The sequence below is a fragment of the Prunus persica genome, chromosome G4, assembly GCF_000346465.2.
Source record: "Prunus persica cultivar Lovell chromosome G4, Prunus_persica_NCBIv2, whole genome shotgun sequence".
NCBI classification, from domain to species: domain Eukaryota; kingdom Viridiplantae; phylum Streptophyta; class Magnoliopsida; order Rosales; family Rosaceae; genus Prunus; species Prunus persica.
Window position 1 is genome coordinate 17,427,377 of NC_034012.1, and position 16,972 is coordinate 17,444,348.

The 16,972-nt window shown below is 37.4% G+C and overlaps 2 protein-coding genes across 2 annotated transcripts; one reads left to right on the forward strand and one right to left on the reverse strand.

The window, feature by feature from the left end:
* On the forward strand, nucleotides 317–5,066 carry LOC109948961 (protein RETICULATA-RELATED 4, chloroplastic). Its single transcript, XM_020562984.1, has 8 exons — nucleotides 317–980; nucleotides 1,077–1,145; nucleotides 1,861–1,992; nucleotides 2,100–2,153; nucleotides 2,249–2,293; nucleotides 3,914–4,053; nucleotides 4,527–4,652; nucleotides 4,737–5,066. The coding sequence occupies exons 1-8, from the start codon at nucleotides 438–440 to the stop codon at nucleotides 4,780–4,782; spliced, it is 1,155 nt and encodes a 384-aa protein (XP_020418573.1). The 5' UTR covers nucleotides 317–437; the 3' UTR covers nucleotides 4,783–5,066.
* LOC18781237 lies at nucleotides 13,920–16,788 on the reverse strand. The gene is made up of 3 exons (XM_020562669.1): nucleotides 15,812–16,788; nucleotides 15,081–15,620; nucleotides 13,920–14,985 (listed from the first exon to the last, which is right to left on the reverse strand). The coding sequence occupies exons 1-3, from the start codon at nucleotides 16,622–16,624 to the stop codon at nucleotides 14,887–14,889; spliced, it is 1,452 nt and encodes a 483-aa protein (XP_020418258.1). The 5' UTR covers nucleotides 16,625–16,788; the 3' UTR covers nucleotides 13,920–14,886.

The following is a 16,972-nucleotide window of genomic DNA, read 5'->3' on the forward strand; positions in this document are numbered from 1 at the left end:
GGGCCTCAATTCAATATCTGTAACACGGGGGTTTTTTTTCGAACATTTTTGGCATGAAATGGCTATAAAGACCCCAAAATTCTAAAGTTGGAATCTAGTTCCTAATTGATTAAAATTAGATTTGTATTGGAGAAATGTGATTCCCCATGGTAGAGGCGAAGGACTTGAACGCGCTGGAAGCCGTGCAAGGAAGTCGCTTGGACTCTTGTAGACTTCATAACTTTGCCAAAAATCCTTAAAATAAAACACGCTTCTTCCCTCTCTTCGTCTCTCTTCGTCTCTCTCTCTGCCTCTGGAACTCACGCCCATTTGCAGAAGAAACAAACAAAGAGACAGAGAGCACACAGCCCACGCCTGAGAGCGAGAGAGAGAGAGACAGACAAACATAAATTCCTTTGCCCACCCGCCCCAACTCTAACCAAACCCAAAAACCACCAATGGCGATCTCCTTGTGCTTCACACCCGCCTCCACCTCCTCATCCTCATCCTCATCCTCTCTCTCCAAACTCAATCCCCACCGTCCATCTCTACCCTCCGCATCGCCCCTCCTCCACCTCCGCCTCACTGTAACCCCTCCCTCCCTCACCCACCGCCACCGCCAGTTCCGCCAGGTCCTATTCTCCACCGGCAGCGGAGACGGAGGCATCAACGGCCGCGACTCTTCCGGAGGTGGCGGCGGGGGCGGGGATGATGGCGACACCAACGGCGGTTCGGACAATGCAGGCGGGAAGAACTTGGCGGAGGCCTTGTTGGTGTTGGCGGAGTCTAAGCGGGGCTTGGAGAGCTTGCCCAAGGACCTGGCCGCCGCGATCCAGGCGGGTCGGATCCCCGGGTCAGTTGTGACCCGGTACTTCGAGCTGGAGAAGTCGGGGCTTTTCAAGTGGTTGATGCAATTCGCTGGGTTCAGAGAGAGGCTGCTGGCCGATGATCTTTTTTTCGCTAAGGTCTTCATGGAATGCGGCGTTGGTCTCTTCACTAAGGTCTCTCCTTCTCTCTGTTTATCCCTGTTTTTCTTTTTAAATTAAGTTGGTTTTTTTTCTTTTCTTCTTTTAATCAGTTTTGTTTGGATTTTGTAGACTGCTGCGGAGTACCAGCGTCGCGGAGAGAACTTTTTCAATGAGCTTGAAGTTGTTTTTGCAGATGTGGTATGGATGCCTTTTGTCAAACACTTTAATTTGAACCACATTGCACATTGTTATCAAAGTTGCTTTCTTGGGTTCATAGTTGTTTTTGTATCTGTGTGTTGAGCAATTTTAAGGGGAAATCGAAGGTTCCAAGTGACCGTGTTTTTATTTTTGATTGATGATTTTTGTTAAATAGAGAGAGGATTAGACTGTAGTGCGGTGGTGACTGATGAAAGAGATATGGAAATGACTTTTAATTCATGTAAATCAATTTGGAAGTAGTTTTATAGTGCTTGCATAGCTATGGGATGTTTTGAGTTAGAGTTGGCCTCTTGGCTTGCATTATGTGTCTCCATTAGGCATGCTTTATTCGACATGGTAGTCTAAGGTGAAGCACATGATCCAAATAAAAGGTGCTTGCCAATCAGATTTTTCCTGAAGTTATGCGTGAAAATGCATCAACTAGGGGTCATAAGCAACCCATTTTTTATCAAGTGCTTGCCAATGATTTGAATAATTGGAGATCATAGATGAGTAATGTACTTTTCTTCCATAAACTACTGTGCAATATTTTTGTGCTTTAAAAATTGATCTGTGGGTACTGGACTTTGGTATTGGCGAATTTAATGATTACGTGAATAGCTTTTCTTGTGGAAAATCTACAGCTAACATAAATAATGTCTAGTTTGAATATTTTCAGTTCCTATCATTTATGTGTGTAGTGTATTTCTGTTAGGTAATGGCCATCATTGCAGATTTCATGCTTGTATATCTTCCAGCACCAACTGTCTCTCTCCGACCTCCACTTGCACTCAATGCAGGAGCAATCACTAAGTTTTTCCATGGCTGCCCTGATAATGCCTTCCAGGTTACTTTCCTATGAATTACTGATTTTTTGTATTGGCATTTTGCCTTATTAGATCAAATTAAAAGCCAGATACAGTTACTTATATGATTCTGAAATTCTGTCTGCAGATCGCTCTCTCTGGAACATCATACTCATTACTACAGAGGATTGGTGGAGTAGTGGTAAGTAGGCTTTTAGTAACGTGCTTTTATTTAATCTGAAGTTCGAGGTTAAGAGTCATATCAAATATTTCGTAACACCTCATTTGTTTGTGCAGAGAAACGGGGCCAAGCTCTTTGCTGTTGGTACTGCTTCCTCACTGGTTAGTACTTCTATAACTCCTTGTAATTGGTAATTTTAAATATTGTTTTGGTATTGATTAGTGTTCCACTTGTCCATGCATTAATACTTCGATGTGTTTGCATGCATATTTATGTTTTATTTTAAACTGAGTAATTCTCATGCATCATATTTCTTCTACCAGCTGAGACGTGTCCTGCAAATTTCCTTATCTTGTAAAGCTTACTAGGAGCTTATCATATTGTGCATTTCTTCACAACTTCACATTCAATAGGACAAAATAAAAGGAAGCCATTTATTTATTTTTTTTTTTGGGGTTTTGTTTTATGGAAAACCTGTGCTTGTGCTGTCTCTTCATAGAATTGTAAAAGAGTGTTTCTTCTCAGCAATTTGTTTTTTTTCTCATTTTACATCCATCCTTATTGTTGCTAAAGAAAGGAGCAAAGTTCTTTTCCCATCTGTGATGTGGTAAGCGTCCGTGTTTTCCTTTATTTTAGTTGATAAGTTAAGTCAATTCTACTGGCTTGTGCTGGAAATGGTGAGAGAGCATCTGATTGTTAAAAATGTAGTGACGCACTGAAGGTTGAGCTGAATGGCATAAAAGAATCTGTGTGGAGCCTTAGAAGTTTGCATTTTTCTTTCTACATGAATGCACAGTTGATTTTTTTCCCCCTAGATCTCAATACCATAATAATTTTGCTCCTAACAGCATGTCAATTTAAGGCTAAAATTTTGTCTGGTTGGGTTGGATTAATGGTAACCATTCAAACTGTAGGGGCTACTTTATCCTTTATGTTGTCACCATTGGTGGGAGTCTTGTGCTCTTGACCACTTTGTCTATGTGTGTTTTTATTATGTTGTTACTTCCATAGATTATCCTTTATGTTTTATAGAATTAGATATCAACATAGCCTTTATATTTTATAGAATTGGACATCAACATAGTTGACCAAAATTTTCTCCGAGACAATTGAAAAGTTCAATTCCCTTTGAAATCAACGATGGTCATCTAGCAGTAAGCATTTGTTTTTAATTAGTCTTAGTAATCTATTCTTTGTAGAGCCTTAAATCCAAAGACTGGATTGATATCAACAGCCAAATTTATTCATTTATAAAATTTGAATTAATAACCAATGCCTGGGTTGAACTTAAATACCTTATGACTAAGCCTGCATCAAATCCTGAACTTTATGACTTACACATGGGGTTTATGTTCTACACCGTTCCGCAACTGGCATGGGCATAGACACATACTCAAACATATGTCTCATTTGGAGTTCTGCATGTGTTTGATGTGCTTTACTTCTTTTGGTCCATTGTTATGTTGTTGCATATTAACCTAAATCCTAATGGAGTTGATGCTACAGGGTTACTAATTCCTTGATTTATATATTTTTAAAATAATTTGAAATAGATTGTTTTAAATTTTTTTTGGTGGGTGCTTGTACTAGTTCTCTCAATGATACTGGTTTAAAAAGATGGCAATGTTGATCTTCTTAATGGCTAGTATTTGCTCCATTGTAGCTTTTATTAATATTGCATGACAATCTTGTTGCAAAAGTTTTTGCCTTACTCTATGCTAATTTATGTGACCCAGTATCCCTAAATTTGATGATACATAATGCATCTCATTTTTAATTAGGTTGGGACAGCTGTGACAAATGCGTTGATCAATGCAAGGAAGGCTGTTGATAAGGACAAAGCAGGTGAAATTGAGAATGTGCCTATAGTATCCACTAGCGTTGCATATGGTGTCTACATGGCAGTTTCTAGCAATCTCAGGTACTTCATTTTTATCAGGATTAGTTTGCTGAGTATAGCGGGCATGATTTTTCTATTGGACAATGCATTTCCTGTTTCTAATTTTCTGAACTCCTTGTAGTTTTACCTTTTCTATAGTGTTGCAAATTTAACAAATTATCCATTTTAGATATGTTCTCTTCGAAAAAGTACGTTGGCAGTTTTATTTTGTTAAGCTTTTGAGCTGAATGAAACATGTTATATTTGGTTTTGTATGTAAGTGTACAAAATCCATTAGGTGTAAATGTGTGAGCTGAGTGCTCAAGCTCAAGACTTATTTGAAAATGGTATCCAATAGATCGAATTATTTGAAAAAATAAAGGATAACTTAAGGCATGACAAAAATATTAAGGGTAGATATATATCAAATGCTTTGTAAATGGAATTACTGGCATTAGGAATTGCAGAAGTCTTGGGAACTGCGTTTATTTACATAAATTCAAATTCTTTGTCAGGTACCAAGTATTGGCCGGTGTTATTGAACAAAGGTGTTTGGAACCGCTACTACATAAACACAAGCTCATGCTAAGTGCAATTTGCTTTGCCGTTCGGACTGGCAACACGTTCTTGGGTTCATTATTGTGAGAACTTTTGCCTTGTGAATTTTTCCGATATAACTGATTGTTATACCCTCACGAGTCACCGCTGACTACTTTACTTTGCAGGTGGGTGGACTATGCTCGTATGATAGGAATTCAGAAAGCTCATTAGTATACGAACCACTGCATTTTCTTATTTTATAGAGTTTCTTGAAGGCGTGATTGTTGGTGTGCTGAATTTTACTGTGTTTCATAAATCGGGAAAAAACTGAGACAATTGAAGTTATGGGAGTTATAAGGTGCTAGGTTACTTAGGTTTTTTCCTCATGTATTTATACTGCTCGTGGCTGGGCAAACTTTTTCTGTTTACTTCTCTTGGTGTTGGGCGGATTTTGTTACAGAAATTCGAACAATGAAAAAAAAGGGTTTTAAATTTTTTAATGGAGTTTTGTGTAATTAGAGGAAGAGAGTTGTTTGTTTGATTAAAACCAGAAACTTTGAAACTACATCATGCAAATTGAACTAATAACTTAAACTCTATCCGAAACAGATTAAAAAGATGAACATATATAAATTAATGGAAGTTTATTGATTTAAAAAGTTATTTTAATAATTTTACCCATATTAAAACTTTCCATTCATCGATTTATTTGAGAACGATTATGTCGTAATAGTTTTCGGCGTAGCTTATTCTTTGCAATCAGGACATGAGATGCGTACGTGGGTAGGCCTCATCATTTGGCCCGTAGACTCGTGGGCAGATGGGGGCCCACCCGGGCCATCAAAAAAAGTCCGGCCTGACCCGTTATGGGCTTTAAGATGGCCCGGCCCGCCTTGGGCTGGACTAGCTTGGGCTTGGGTGTCTGAAACTCGGTCCAGCCCATAAGCCCGGCCTGATTAAGCCTAAGAAAGTCCGGCCCGTTAGGCCACCATACATATATAATTATGTATAAATAAGAGTTTAGGATTAAGATTATATCACTTAAATCACATATATAATTTGTTTCATTTCATTTACTTTTCTTTACTCATTCCTAGTTTATAATTAGATAATTAGCACATTAATTTGTGTCAAATATTAATACAACAATTATATATACTAGCCTCTCTGCATGCGCTTCCGCGCATGCGAGAGGTTTTTTTTAAAAAAAATTTAAATTTATTTTAGAATTAAAAAAGATAATGGATATTTGTGTTCCATAAAAATAGGACCCATTATCTGAATTTTCTTTTAATTTTAATTTTTTTTAATATGAAAAATTGTGAATTTACCATATTATCCTCATTTAATTAATAATTTCAATTCTTAATGTTTGCATTAACCAAGGGCATTTTCCTTTTGCTTTATATATATATATATATATATATATAAATAAGATGAACAACATATCATATCACCAAATATCGTCATATCATGAAACATAATCGTACCACCAAATATAATCATGATTTTCTTGAACATATCACCAAATATTTGCACATTTATTCATACCATCCTTTAAAAAAATTTTTTTTTTGATACTTATTATTTTTTAAAATTATTTCTTAAAACGTATTACAGTCTAATTATGTAATAACCTCAAAAATAATACTTGGTATTATTATTTTTGTGGAAAATCTTATTAAGTTGTGTGACTTTATTGGGTGTTTTATGAATTTGGTTTGATGTGAAAATATTGGAATTAAGTGAGTTTAATCTCAAATTTGGACTAAAATGTCCTTATGATTAAGTTTATGATTTTTTTCGAATGAAGTAGGCTCGTTTTGGCCCTGCCTGTTGGGCTTAGCCTAGCCTGGCCCAATGGGTTTTCTCAAGCCCAGCCCGATATTTTCTTTCTCCTCTTTAAAGCCGGCCCGGCCTGGTCCATTGACGAGTCCTATATGTGGGTTTAGGTTTCTCTACAGGACATTCCTCTTTTATTAAAGGAAAGATTTGTATAATGTGCCAATAACATGTCAATAACGTGTCCATATAATCTATCAGCACGTTATTGATTTGTTATTGACATATTATTGACAAGTTAGAGATACATTATTGCAAATCCATCCATTAAGAGTATTTTCACTCATTTGCCATGGTAAAGGCAAGGGAAGACAATGACTGTTACTATCACGTGAATAGTGCTAGTCCTTTCAAAAGGCAAGTTGTGTTTCCACCCATTGCTATGGCAAAGGGCAATTACTATTCACTTTAAATTATTTTTATTTTTATACTTAGGACTAGTTTGAAATTGTTGTGCTGTGAAAATAATCGTTATCAGATTTGCTATGAGAGAAATCAGCTGTAAGAGAAAACAGTTTGGTGTTTGGTAAATTTTTTGTTAAAAGTGTTGTTGGTACTGATTCCAGCATAATTAGAAAATAATTGCCGCATAATCATTAAACCCAGCGTCTTTCGAAACTGATTCCTGCATAATTAGAAAATCAAAGCACCTCATTAGCTGCTTTCCCTTATAGATTTCTCTCACAACAATTTTTAACAATAAGTGATTTTCTCATAGTTTACCAAACGCGCTAAGTTTTCCAAAATTTTTTAAAAATAACGTATCACCCCAAATAAACAATGCCAAACCGACACTTAAACAAGTAATTTGGATAAGATTTTCGGTTGCCATGTGTCCATATTTATTATAAAATTCATGTCTCATATTTCGGATAAGATTTTCGGTTGCCACGTGTCCACATTTATTATAAAATTCAAATCTCATATTTCAAATAAGATTTTCAATTGCTACAATTGCGCATCCTCAACTCAGACCTCTCACACCATATTCTCTCTATCATTTCATTTCTCAGATTTTAGAAAACACATTCTACTCTCAAGAAAGAACGCGCAAACAAGCTGAAGAAGAAAGGGAGTGGGAAGAAGATGATGATCAAGTTGCCATGGCAGTGGGTATGCTCCATCAATCAAGCCAACACCACCGTGGTTCACAACTCGACCATGGCCCGAATGTGGACAGACGTAGGCACTCTCGGGGTAAGAATCTCTTGGAAGATTACTTTATCCCAAATTCGTTGTACTCTAGATTTGATTTTCGATGGCAATATAGAATGCAGCCCTATTTCTTCCATAAAATCATGCATGATGTTTGCAATTACAACGCATACTTCGTTCAGAAGTACAATACTACTGGGTTTTGGTGTTCTTCAAGAGCAAAAACTTATATCTTCTTTACGGATGCTAGCGTTTGGTGCATTTGTAGACCAGGTGGATTAGATTGCAAGAATGGGGAAATCTACTATCCTAGATCGCTTGGTCAAATTCTATGATGCAATCGAAATTCTCTACACGAGGGATTACCTCCACAAACCTACGCCTAGGGACCTCCAAAGGCTTCTACAAAAAGTCAAGGCTCGAGGTTTCCCAGGCATGATTGGAAGCATCGACTGCATGCACTAGAAGTGGAAGAACTGCCCAACTGCCTGTCAAGGAGATTATGGGAAGCTGTTGCATTATTTGATATACTTGGGTTTGGCATGCTTTTTTCAGAGTTACGAGATCTCAAAACGACCTTAATGTGCTTGATCAATCTCCGGTGTTCAACGATGTGTTGAGAGGTCAAGTCCCTTAGATCACGTATCTACTCGGATGGGTACTACCTAGCTACAACTCCGTGACTCATGTTGTGGCAAAATCGTAGAGCAATTTTGGCACTGCTTCTTATATCTGTGCCTAATGACAAATTTTATACTTTATTTTTCGCAATATATGGTGGTGTTGAAGTACTTTCGTTTAAAATGCGAGTAGTAATAAAAATATTTTATGTCTCTAGTATGACAATAGGGACTGTTTTATGTCCCTTGATGTTTACTAGAGATGGAGATATAATATTTCGTTCTAATAACATTTTTTAGGGACTGTTTGTGTAGCAGTCTCTGTAAAAAGGGTCCTTATTGCCCAATTTTCTAGTAATGTAGAGAGACATTATTTCCAACTTTACCAATTGGTTGGTATTGGGTTCAATAGGTATTACCTAAAGTAGAGGTGCATATCAAAGATATACCTATTTGTCGGGTACAAAGTTTCCTTTAACAAATTCAAGGTATGAAGTTGAAATAGGTATTTAATTATCTAGACTATAGGTAACTTCCGAATATAAAAAAAGGGTGTTGTTAAACAAATCCTAAAATTCATTGAGTACATCCTATTACCAAACTATTTATTGAATTATTAATTTACCCTAATATAGAATGACCAAAAATGATATTTTGAATTGCGAAACAATGTAATTTTACCATATTCAACCCTTATCAAACGCAAGCGAAACCCTATGAAGATAGCAAATTAGCAATAGCATTGGATGTTTAGTATATTGTGAAGAGGTGTTGAGGCATCAAAAGGAAAATATGGTACAAAATTGATAACTAATGGCTCGTTTGATAACCATTTCAATTTTAGTTTCTAGTTTTCATTTTTTGTACTAGAGAAATAAAGGAAAATGAGAATGAGGATGAGATTGAGAGAGAGGATAAGAGGGGAGGATGAGAGAGAGGAGTAACAAAAGTGAAAATAATTTTAAATAGATTTCAGTTTTTAGATTTTGTTTTCACTTTTGTTACTCATCCCTCCCAACTTCTCCTCTTATCTTCCCTCTCAATCCCATATCCACTCTCATTCTTACTTCCATTCTCTCTCTTTTTCCTCTATACTCAGTAGAAATATATATTTAGGTAAAACTGATTCAATTCTATTCATCTCCATAATGAGCTATTTATATGTTTACATAGGGTTTTCCAGGTTTAACAAGGAAACAAAATAAACTAGGAAACAAAGTCCTAATTGTACAATAATTAGTCAACTACACTAATTAGGAAATCACTTTCCTGAACTCACGTATATGCCAACACTCCCCCTCGAGTTGGAGCATAAATGTCACCAAGGTCCAACTTGCTCAGCGTGTCCTGAAATACTTGGCTTGAAACTGCTTTCGTTAAGATATCTACCAACTGATCTTCTAACTTTACAAATGGGAGCTGAAGCGTCTTGTCTTCTAATCTTTCTTTGATGAAATGCCTATCCACTTCAACATGTTTAGTTCGATCATGTTGAATTGGATTATGAGCAATATTAATGGCCGCAATATTATCGCAATATAATTTCATGGGTTTTTTAGGCTTAAAACCTAACTCTATTAGAACATGCTTAATCCATAACAACTCACAAACACCATGTGCCATACCTCTATATTCTGCCTCTGCACTTGATCTTGCAACAACATTTTGTTTCTTACTACCCCAAGTAATAAGGTTACCTCCTACAAAAGTAAAGTAACCTGAAGCCGATCGCCAGTCTGTTTGGGACCCAACTCAATCCGCATCTATACACCCAATTACATCCAGATTTCCTTGCTTTGAATACATTAGCTCTTTGCTAGGAGTTGATTTCAAATATCTCAAGATGTGATTCACTGAATCTCTATGAACTTCACTTGGAGAGTGCATAAACTAGCTTACAACACTCACAGTATATGCAATGTCTGGTCTCGTATGTGACAAATAAATTAACCTCCCAACTAGGCGCTGGTATTGCTCCTTGTTAGTTGGTTTATGATCAGTACACTTACCAAGCTTGTGATTTTCCTCCATAGGCGTATTAACTGGTTTACACCTCAGCATCCCTGTTTCAATTAATAAATCCATAACATATTTTCGTTGAGACAAGAAGATACCTTGCTGTGATCTAGATACTTCTATCCTGAGAAAATACTTAAGTGTACCAAGATCTTTTATCACAAACTCCTTAGATAAGTACTCTTGCAATGTTTTTCTTTCATCCGGATCACCATCTGTTACGATCCTATCATCAATATATACTATCAAAGTTGTAATTTTATTTTCCTTATGCTTCAAGAACGAAGTATGATCAAAATTAATTTGTTTATATCCGAATGCCCTCATAGACTTTGTCAATTGCCCAAACCATGATCTAGGTGACTGCTTTAAACTATACAAAGACTTCTTTAATTTGCACACATAGTGTTTCGATTTGGAACTCAAGTTACATCTAGGCGGAGGATCCATATAAACTTCTTCTAAATCACCATGTAAAAAGGCATTTTTTGACATCGAATTGGTGTAATGGCCAATCCAAGTTTGTAGCAAGTGATATCAAGATTCATACAGTGTTGATTTTTGCTACTGGAGCAAACATCTCCTGATTATCCACTCCATATCTCTGAGTATACCATTTTGCCACCAATCGAGCTTTGTACCGTTCGATCGATCCATCTGCCTTCAACTTAATGGTATAAATCCATCTACAACCCACAGTTCGTTTGCCACTTGGGAAAGGAACAAGTTCCCATGTGGAATTCTTTTGAAAAGCTTGCATCTCATCATTCATCGCTTGTTTTCAGTTTGGATCCATCAAAGCCTCTTCTACACTGCTTGGTGTAGACAAAGAATCTAGTTGTTTGATCAACATGGCATGTGGTGCGAACAATCTATGAGTGAAAACATGGTTGCTAATCGGATATTTCACTTTAGCTTTGGGATCCGCTTCATATTGAATCTTCGAGATACCACGATTCTTACGAACAGGTAATTGGTATGGTTGTAGATGTATCTCATTAGATGGATCGTTTGAAAACAAATCAGTTAAATATAAATCTTCAACATCAATGTTCTGGGATATTACTTGGGTTGTAGGTTCAGAAGACATTTAAGAAGATAATTGGTTAAATGGTACAGAAACTTCAGAAACGGGCATCAATACATCATTCTTCTCCCCCTGACCGGGTGACTGAGTTGTGAGTGAGGAGACCAACCGTGACCGGTCATCAAGACTGTCGTGTGTAGTTTCTGGAGTGGTATCTGACGAGTAGGTTAGTGCATCCTGAACTATCGGATGACATAACAACTCCAAAGTAACGAATCCTTCCAGGTCGAATTGATCATCAACAGTATCTGGGCTCGCCTGTGCCTAAACTCCCCCAGACAAATACATTTCTTCTTCTCGAAAAACCACCCATAGTGATGTAGAGCTTCTGAGCAGGTGGATGATAGCAACGATACCCTTTTTTATGTTGGGCATAACCAATAAACACGCACTTGAGTGCTTGAGGCTCCAACTTGTTGCGCTGATGTGTATAAAGATGAACGAAAGTTACATGTCCAAAAACTCGTGGCTCCAAATTGGGATTTGAATGAAGAGCACAAAACTGACGAAGGGCTTGTAATGGTGTTTGGAAGTTCAAGACACTAGAGGGAACCTGATTAATAAGATATGCAGCAGAACACACTGCTTCTCCCAAAAAAAAAAAACGAGGCATTTGAGCATCAAAAAATGAAGCTCAAACCACTTCTAAAAAATGACGATTTTTGCAATATGCTACCCCATTTTGCTGAGGGGTATATGGACATGTTCGTTGATGTTCAATTCCATGAGCTTCTAAAAACTGACAAAGATCATGATTCCCAAATTCACCCCTATTACCAGAACGAAGGAGCTTAATTTTTGCATGAAACTGAGTGTCTACCATCTTGTAAAACTGTTGAAATGTGGTACACACCTCCCCCTTGATTTTTAAGAGAGAAATCCAAGTCATATGTGTGCAATCATTAATAAAGGTAACAAACCAATAAGCACCAGAAGGAGTAGAAATTGGAGCAGGACCCCAAACATCATAATGAACAATTTCAAATGGCACCGTACTTTTATTCATACTCAAAGGGAAGGAAACTCTATGGCTTTTTGCCAGTTCACAAACATCATACTTAAAATTAAAATATGAAAGTTTACTAAACCATGAAGGAAACAATTTTTTAAGATATCTAAAGAAGGCATGACCTAACCGTCTATGCCACAACCAAATAAAATTCTGATTTTTGTCGCTATCCCCACTAGTCTTGAAGGCTTGAGAAATCCGAGTCTCACCACTTGATGCCAAATCCAGAAAATACAGCTTGCCCCTTCTAATACCATAACCAATTATCTTCCTTGTGAGGATGTCTTGAAAAATACAACAATTTGGCCAAAACGTTACAGTACAAAAAAGAGCATGAGTAATTTGCGCAACAGATAGCAAATTAAAATCCAATGACGGCATAACAAGTACTGAATCTAGGTGCAACGAATCTATAAGGATAAAGAACCCTCTCCAACAATAGGAGAGGAACTACCATTTGCATTGGATACTACCGACTGTGAAGATGGAGATAAAGATGTGATTTTATTCGAATCACATGTCATATGATCAGAGGCTCCTGAATCAATAATCCAGACATTACTGGTAGGTGAGATGGAAGAAACATTCAATGCATAACCAGTTGTACCTGATGTAGCCATGGACGCAGATGCAGAAGTATGTTCATTTGATTTGTTGCCACTACCAGGGGGGTCTCTGGAGTAGCAGAGGCTTGGAGTGCCTTATGACCACTTCTTTTATTCTTAGAATGATCCCACCAAGATGGAAAGCCAACTAATTCATAACAATGTTCACGAGTGTGCTTTGAACCACCACAATGAGTGCACTTGAAAACTAGTTTGTCCTTCACCCCCTGGGTCGAGGAACTCCCATGAGATGAAGGTGGTCCTTTGGAACGTTGAGCCACCATGACAGCAGCATCAAGAGAGGCGGCAGCACCAGTAAAATTGGTGCGTTGTTGTGCATCACGGCGAACATAAGAAAATTTTTGGTTCAGATCCAATTTAGGTTCCTTGCGGAGGATTTCACTACGAACTTGATCAAATTCGGGATCCAATCCAGAAAGAAAAATATGAACTCGAAGACGGTCGAGTTTTTTCTGGTATGTACCATTATCAGCAGCGCACACCATAAATGGGGGGTCGCGATGATCTAGTTCCTAAAAAAGACTCTGAAGCATGCTATAATATTTGGAAACAGGTTGGCCATTCTATTTGAGGGTGAATGTCTTCCTGTTCAATTTGTAAACTTGAGATTCATCGGATCCATCATAGAAAACTTTCTTGACAGCAACCCAAATCTCCTTGGCAGTGCGAAGACGAATAAAGCTGCCCATCAACTCAGGGGACATAGAATCAATTAACCAACCTTTGACTCGTAGATTTTCAATGGTCCACGCATCAAAAATAGGAGCATATTCAGCTGGCATAGCAATAGAGCCAGTAAGATAGCCCAACTTTTCACGAGTAGCAATTCGAATTTCCATGAGTTGAGACCAAAGAGCATAATTGGTCTCCTTAAGAATAACTCCTGTAGGCCACGCAGAATTATCATTCTGGATGTTGACAATCTGTGGAATTGACAAAGTTGGAGGTTGTGCAGCGGAGGTCAAAGAACTATCCAGGAGAACAAGGGAAGCCTCGAGTGTTGTCATCGCAGCGGAAATTGATGGTGTGGAAGTATGACCTCAATATATGTGGAGGATGGATGAAAAACGTATGAACTCAATATAGGTTTGGATTCAATTAGAGGGTTTGGGATAAACAAGAAACCACAAGATCGGTGGCTCTGATACCAAGTAGAAATATGTCTTTAGGTAAAACTGATTCAATTCTATTCCTCTCCATAATGAGCTATTTATATGTTTACATAGGATTTTACAGGTTTAACAAGGAAACGAAATAAACTAGGAAACAAAGTCCTAATTGTACAATAATTAGTCAACTACACTAATTAGGAAATCACTTTCCTGAACTCACGCATATGCCAACATACTCTAGCACAAAAATAAAAAATAAAAAATAAAAAGTAAAAAATAAAATTGAAATGATTATCAAACGGGCCCTAAGACATACAAGTAACTATTTTGTGTTCGTATCTCGTCCATGGTGTCCCATTTTTTCCGTCTCAAAGATATAAAGCAATGAAACCAGTCAAGATCGAAGCAAACAAAAAAAGTACGCTTCAACTAAATATTTATTTGTAATAATAGATTGTATAATATAATTCTGGTATACAAACGTTAGAGATCAAAACGGCTGATCACCAAATACATGCTATTGTTTTCAATTAACCAAATATTATTGGGAGGAATTGCAAATATTGAAAGATGAAGCAATCTTATCGCACTGCCTTCACTATGATTTTCAGTCTCAGGACTCTTAATCATACATTATTGATACGAATGCAATGGGTGACGTTAGTCCTTCTACCTAGAATCCTTGGATAAATGATTGCAGAGAGTTCGTCAGTGTGGTCCCCTCTTCGAAAACAACTGCTGCCTCCATCTGATGGAGTGTTCCGCAGCCAGTTTTCGAATTGGTTTAGTGTTGTGATAGAGTGTATTACGGTGTACTAAGGGTATTTTTGGTAGTTAAATTAATATGATGTCCTTAGTTAATTTTACATTAGGCAATAATTTCACCCTCCATGCAAGCTCTGTATATAAGTTGAGTAGTGTTAATGTCAGGTGCATATGCTATATCACAGCAGTCTATCCCTCTGGCCTGAAAAGTAAGAAAATATAAACAACATAAGACACGAACATACTATATAATATGTATTTGTAGTCATGAAAGGCAATGACTAATTAAAAGCTGACCTCCAAACGTATTGCAGGCAAAGTAACCTGAATTTTGGTGATAAAATCCGCCGAGTGGTTTCCACTTGAAGAACAAGGTGGCAAACCACGTGGAGCTGTTCGTGAATAAGTTGTAATAGTTTGGTTCCCTTTAACATTCTCAGCAATAGAATCAAAGGAAAACAGATGAGGAGCTTGACATGGATCATTGTAAGTTAGCCGGGTATTGAACATGTAGAATGGCGGTCTTATTGAATTCTTCCAAGGCCTAAATGTCTCGAGGGGTCTCCGTAAAATGCTCCGGGGAATTATGTTCTCATAAATGTGAGCAGAATAGCCCCATGAGATTGAGAAAGACCAATTGCTTGGTCTGTGGTAGCAGATGGTTTGTTGAAGAAGACGAGAAGAGTCAACTTTTGCTGGCCTCATGAGGTGGTTAATGGACTCAGAGCGGCTCATGAAGGGGAAGATTGGGTCTATGGTGTCAATGTGGTGGAGGGAGAGGAGAGGAGATTGTGGATGAGATGATAGAAGACCTGATATGTCACCATGGAGATCAATCTGTAATTACAAACACAAAAATGGACTCAGAACATGTGTTTTAAACTACGACTACTTAATAATTCTAGCTCGTTAATTAATATCTTAATTAGTGTTTTATGTTCTCTCAATACAGCAAGAATGTTACTTATTATTTGCGACAAACTACAACTACTTATTAGTTTTTGATGGAAAAAGAGGTGATTAATTACCTGGTGAAACCCCTTTTCTTGAGTTAGAGCGACTCCCAAGTCAGCCAAACATGAATGTAACATAAAATCACTGACCCGCAAGTATGGATATCTCTCAATACACTCATCCAACTTTGTTGCCAATGTTGCCACCAACGGGTAGCTCAAAGCATAACCACCGCCGCCAAACGCCATATCGAAGGAAAAATCGAAGTTAGACTTAATACATTCCGAACTGGAACCAATGTAATAGTACTTAGTGTGGTCATACTTTGCAAGAACCTCAACTAAGTTATCAACAAAAAGGATGGTATCATCATCCGCCATTACATACCATCTCACATCTTTGTCACCCTCTCTGAATGTCTCCAAAATTGTACGTATAATTCGTACTTGGTCTGGCCTCACAATTTTTGGGTACACTTTGAATCCGGTGATGTCCTCACTGATTCGAAAAGGAGGAGCAGATGAAGGCCATGGTAGAAATTCTGGTTTAGGAGCTCGATCTAAAAAGAGGTAACCGCGGGTAACATTAGGTTTCCACCATGCTTCAGTGTATGCTTTCTTCTTCTTCCATGTGTTCATGGAGCCAACAATTCCGACCACAATGTGGTTTAGATTGGTAGGTGGTAGGGGACTAGGGGAACTTGTATTAGCTGCCGGACAGCTTTTCTGGAAGGCTTCCAAGAGATTTAAAGGTTGGTTATTGTGTGATTTGTCAAAGAAAAATATATAAAAAGATAGTAGGATTAGTGCTGAAATAGCTAGAAAAGAGTTGCATAAAGCTAGTTTTGGTTGAGATGAGCTAGATTTGATGGACAGTAGAGAACACATTTTGAAGGATGAAGGCAAAGTGATTAACTAAATAAAAGGGAGAAAGAAAAACATTCCCTAATAACAATCCAACCAGAGCTCTCTCAATAATTTTTGTTTTTGTTTTTTGAGGTTTGAGAGTTTTAAAAGGTTTTCAAGTCCATGATTCTTGCTTAAGTTTTCTCATACATGTGATGTTATTTCTCTTTGATACGTTAATGCAGTCACAATGTTACTGTAAATCCCATAATTCATGTTCTTAAAGTCAAATGATGCAACATGTTCATCACCGTTTTTTCACACCATGAAATTGGGTTTAAATTGTTATAACTTAATTACTTAAAGAAAAAACTTGACTCCTTAAAATCG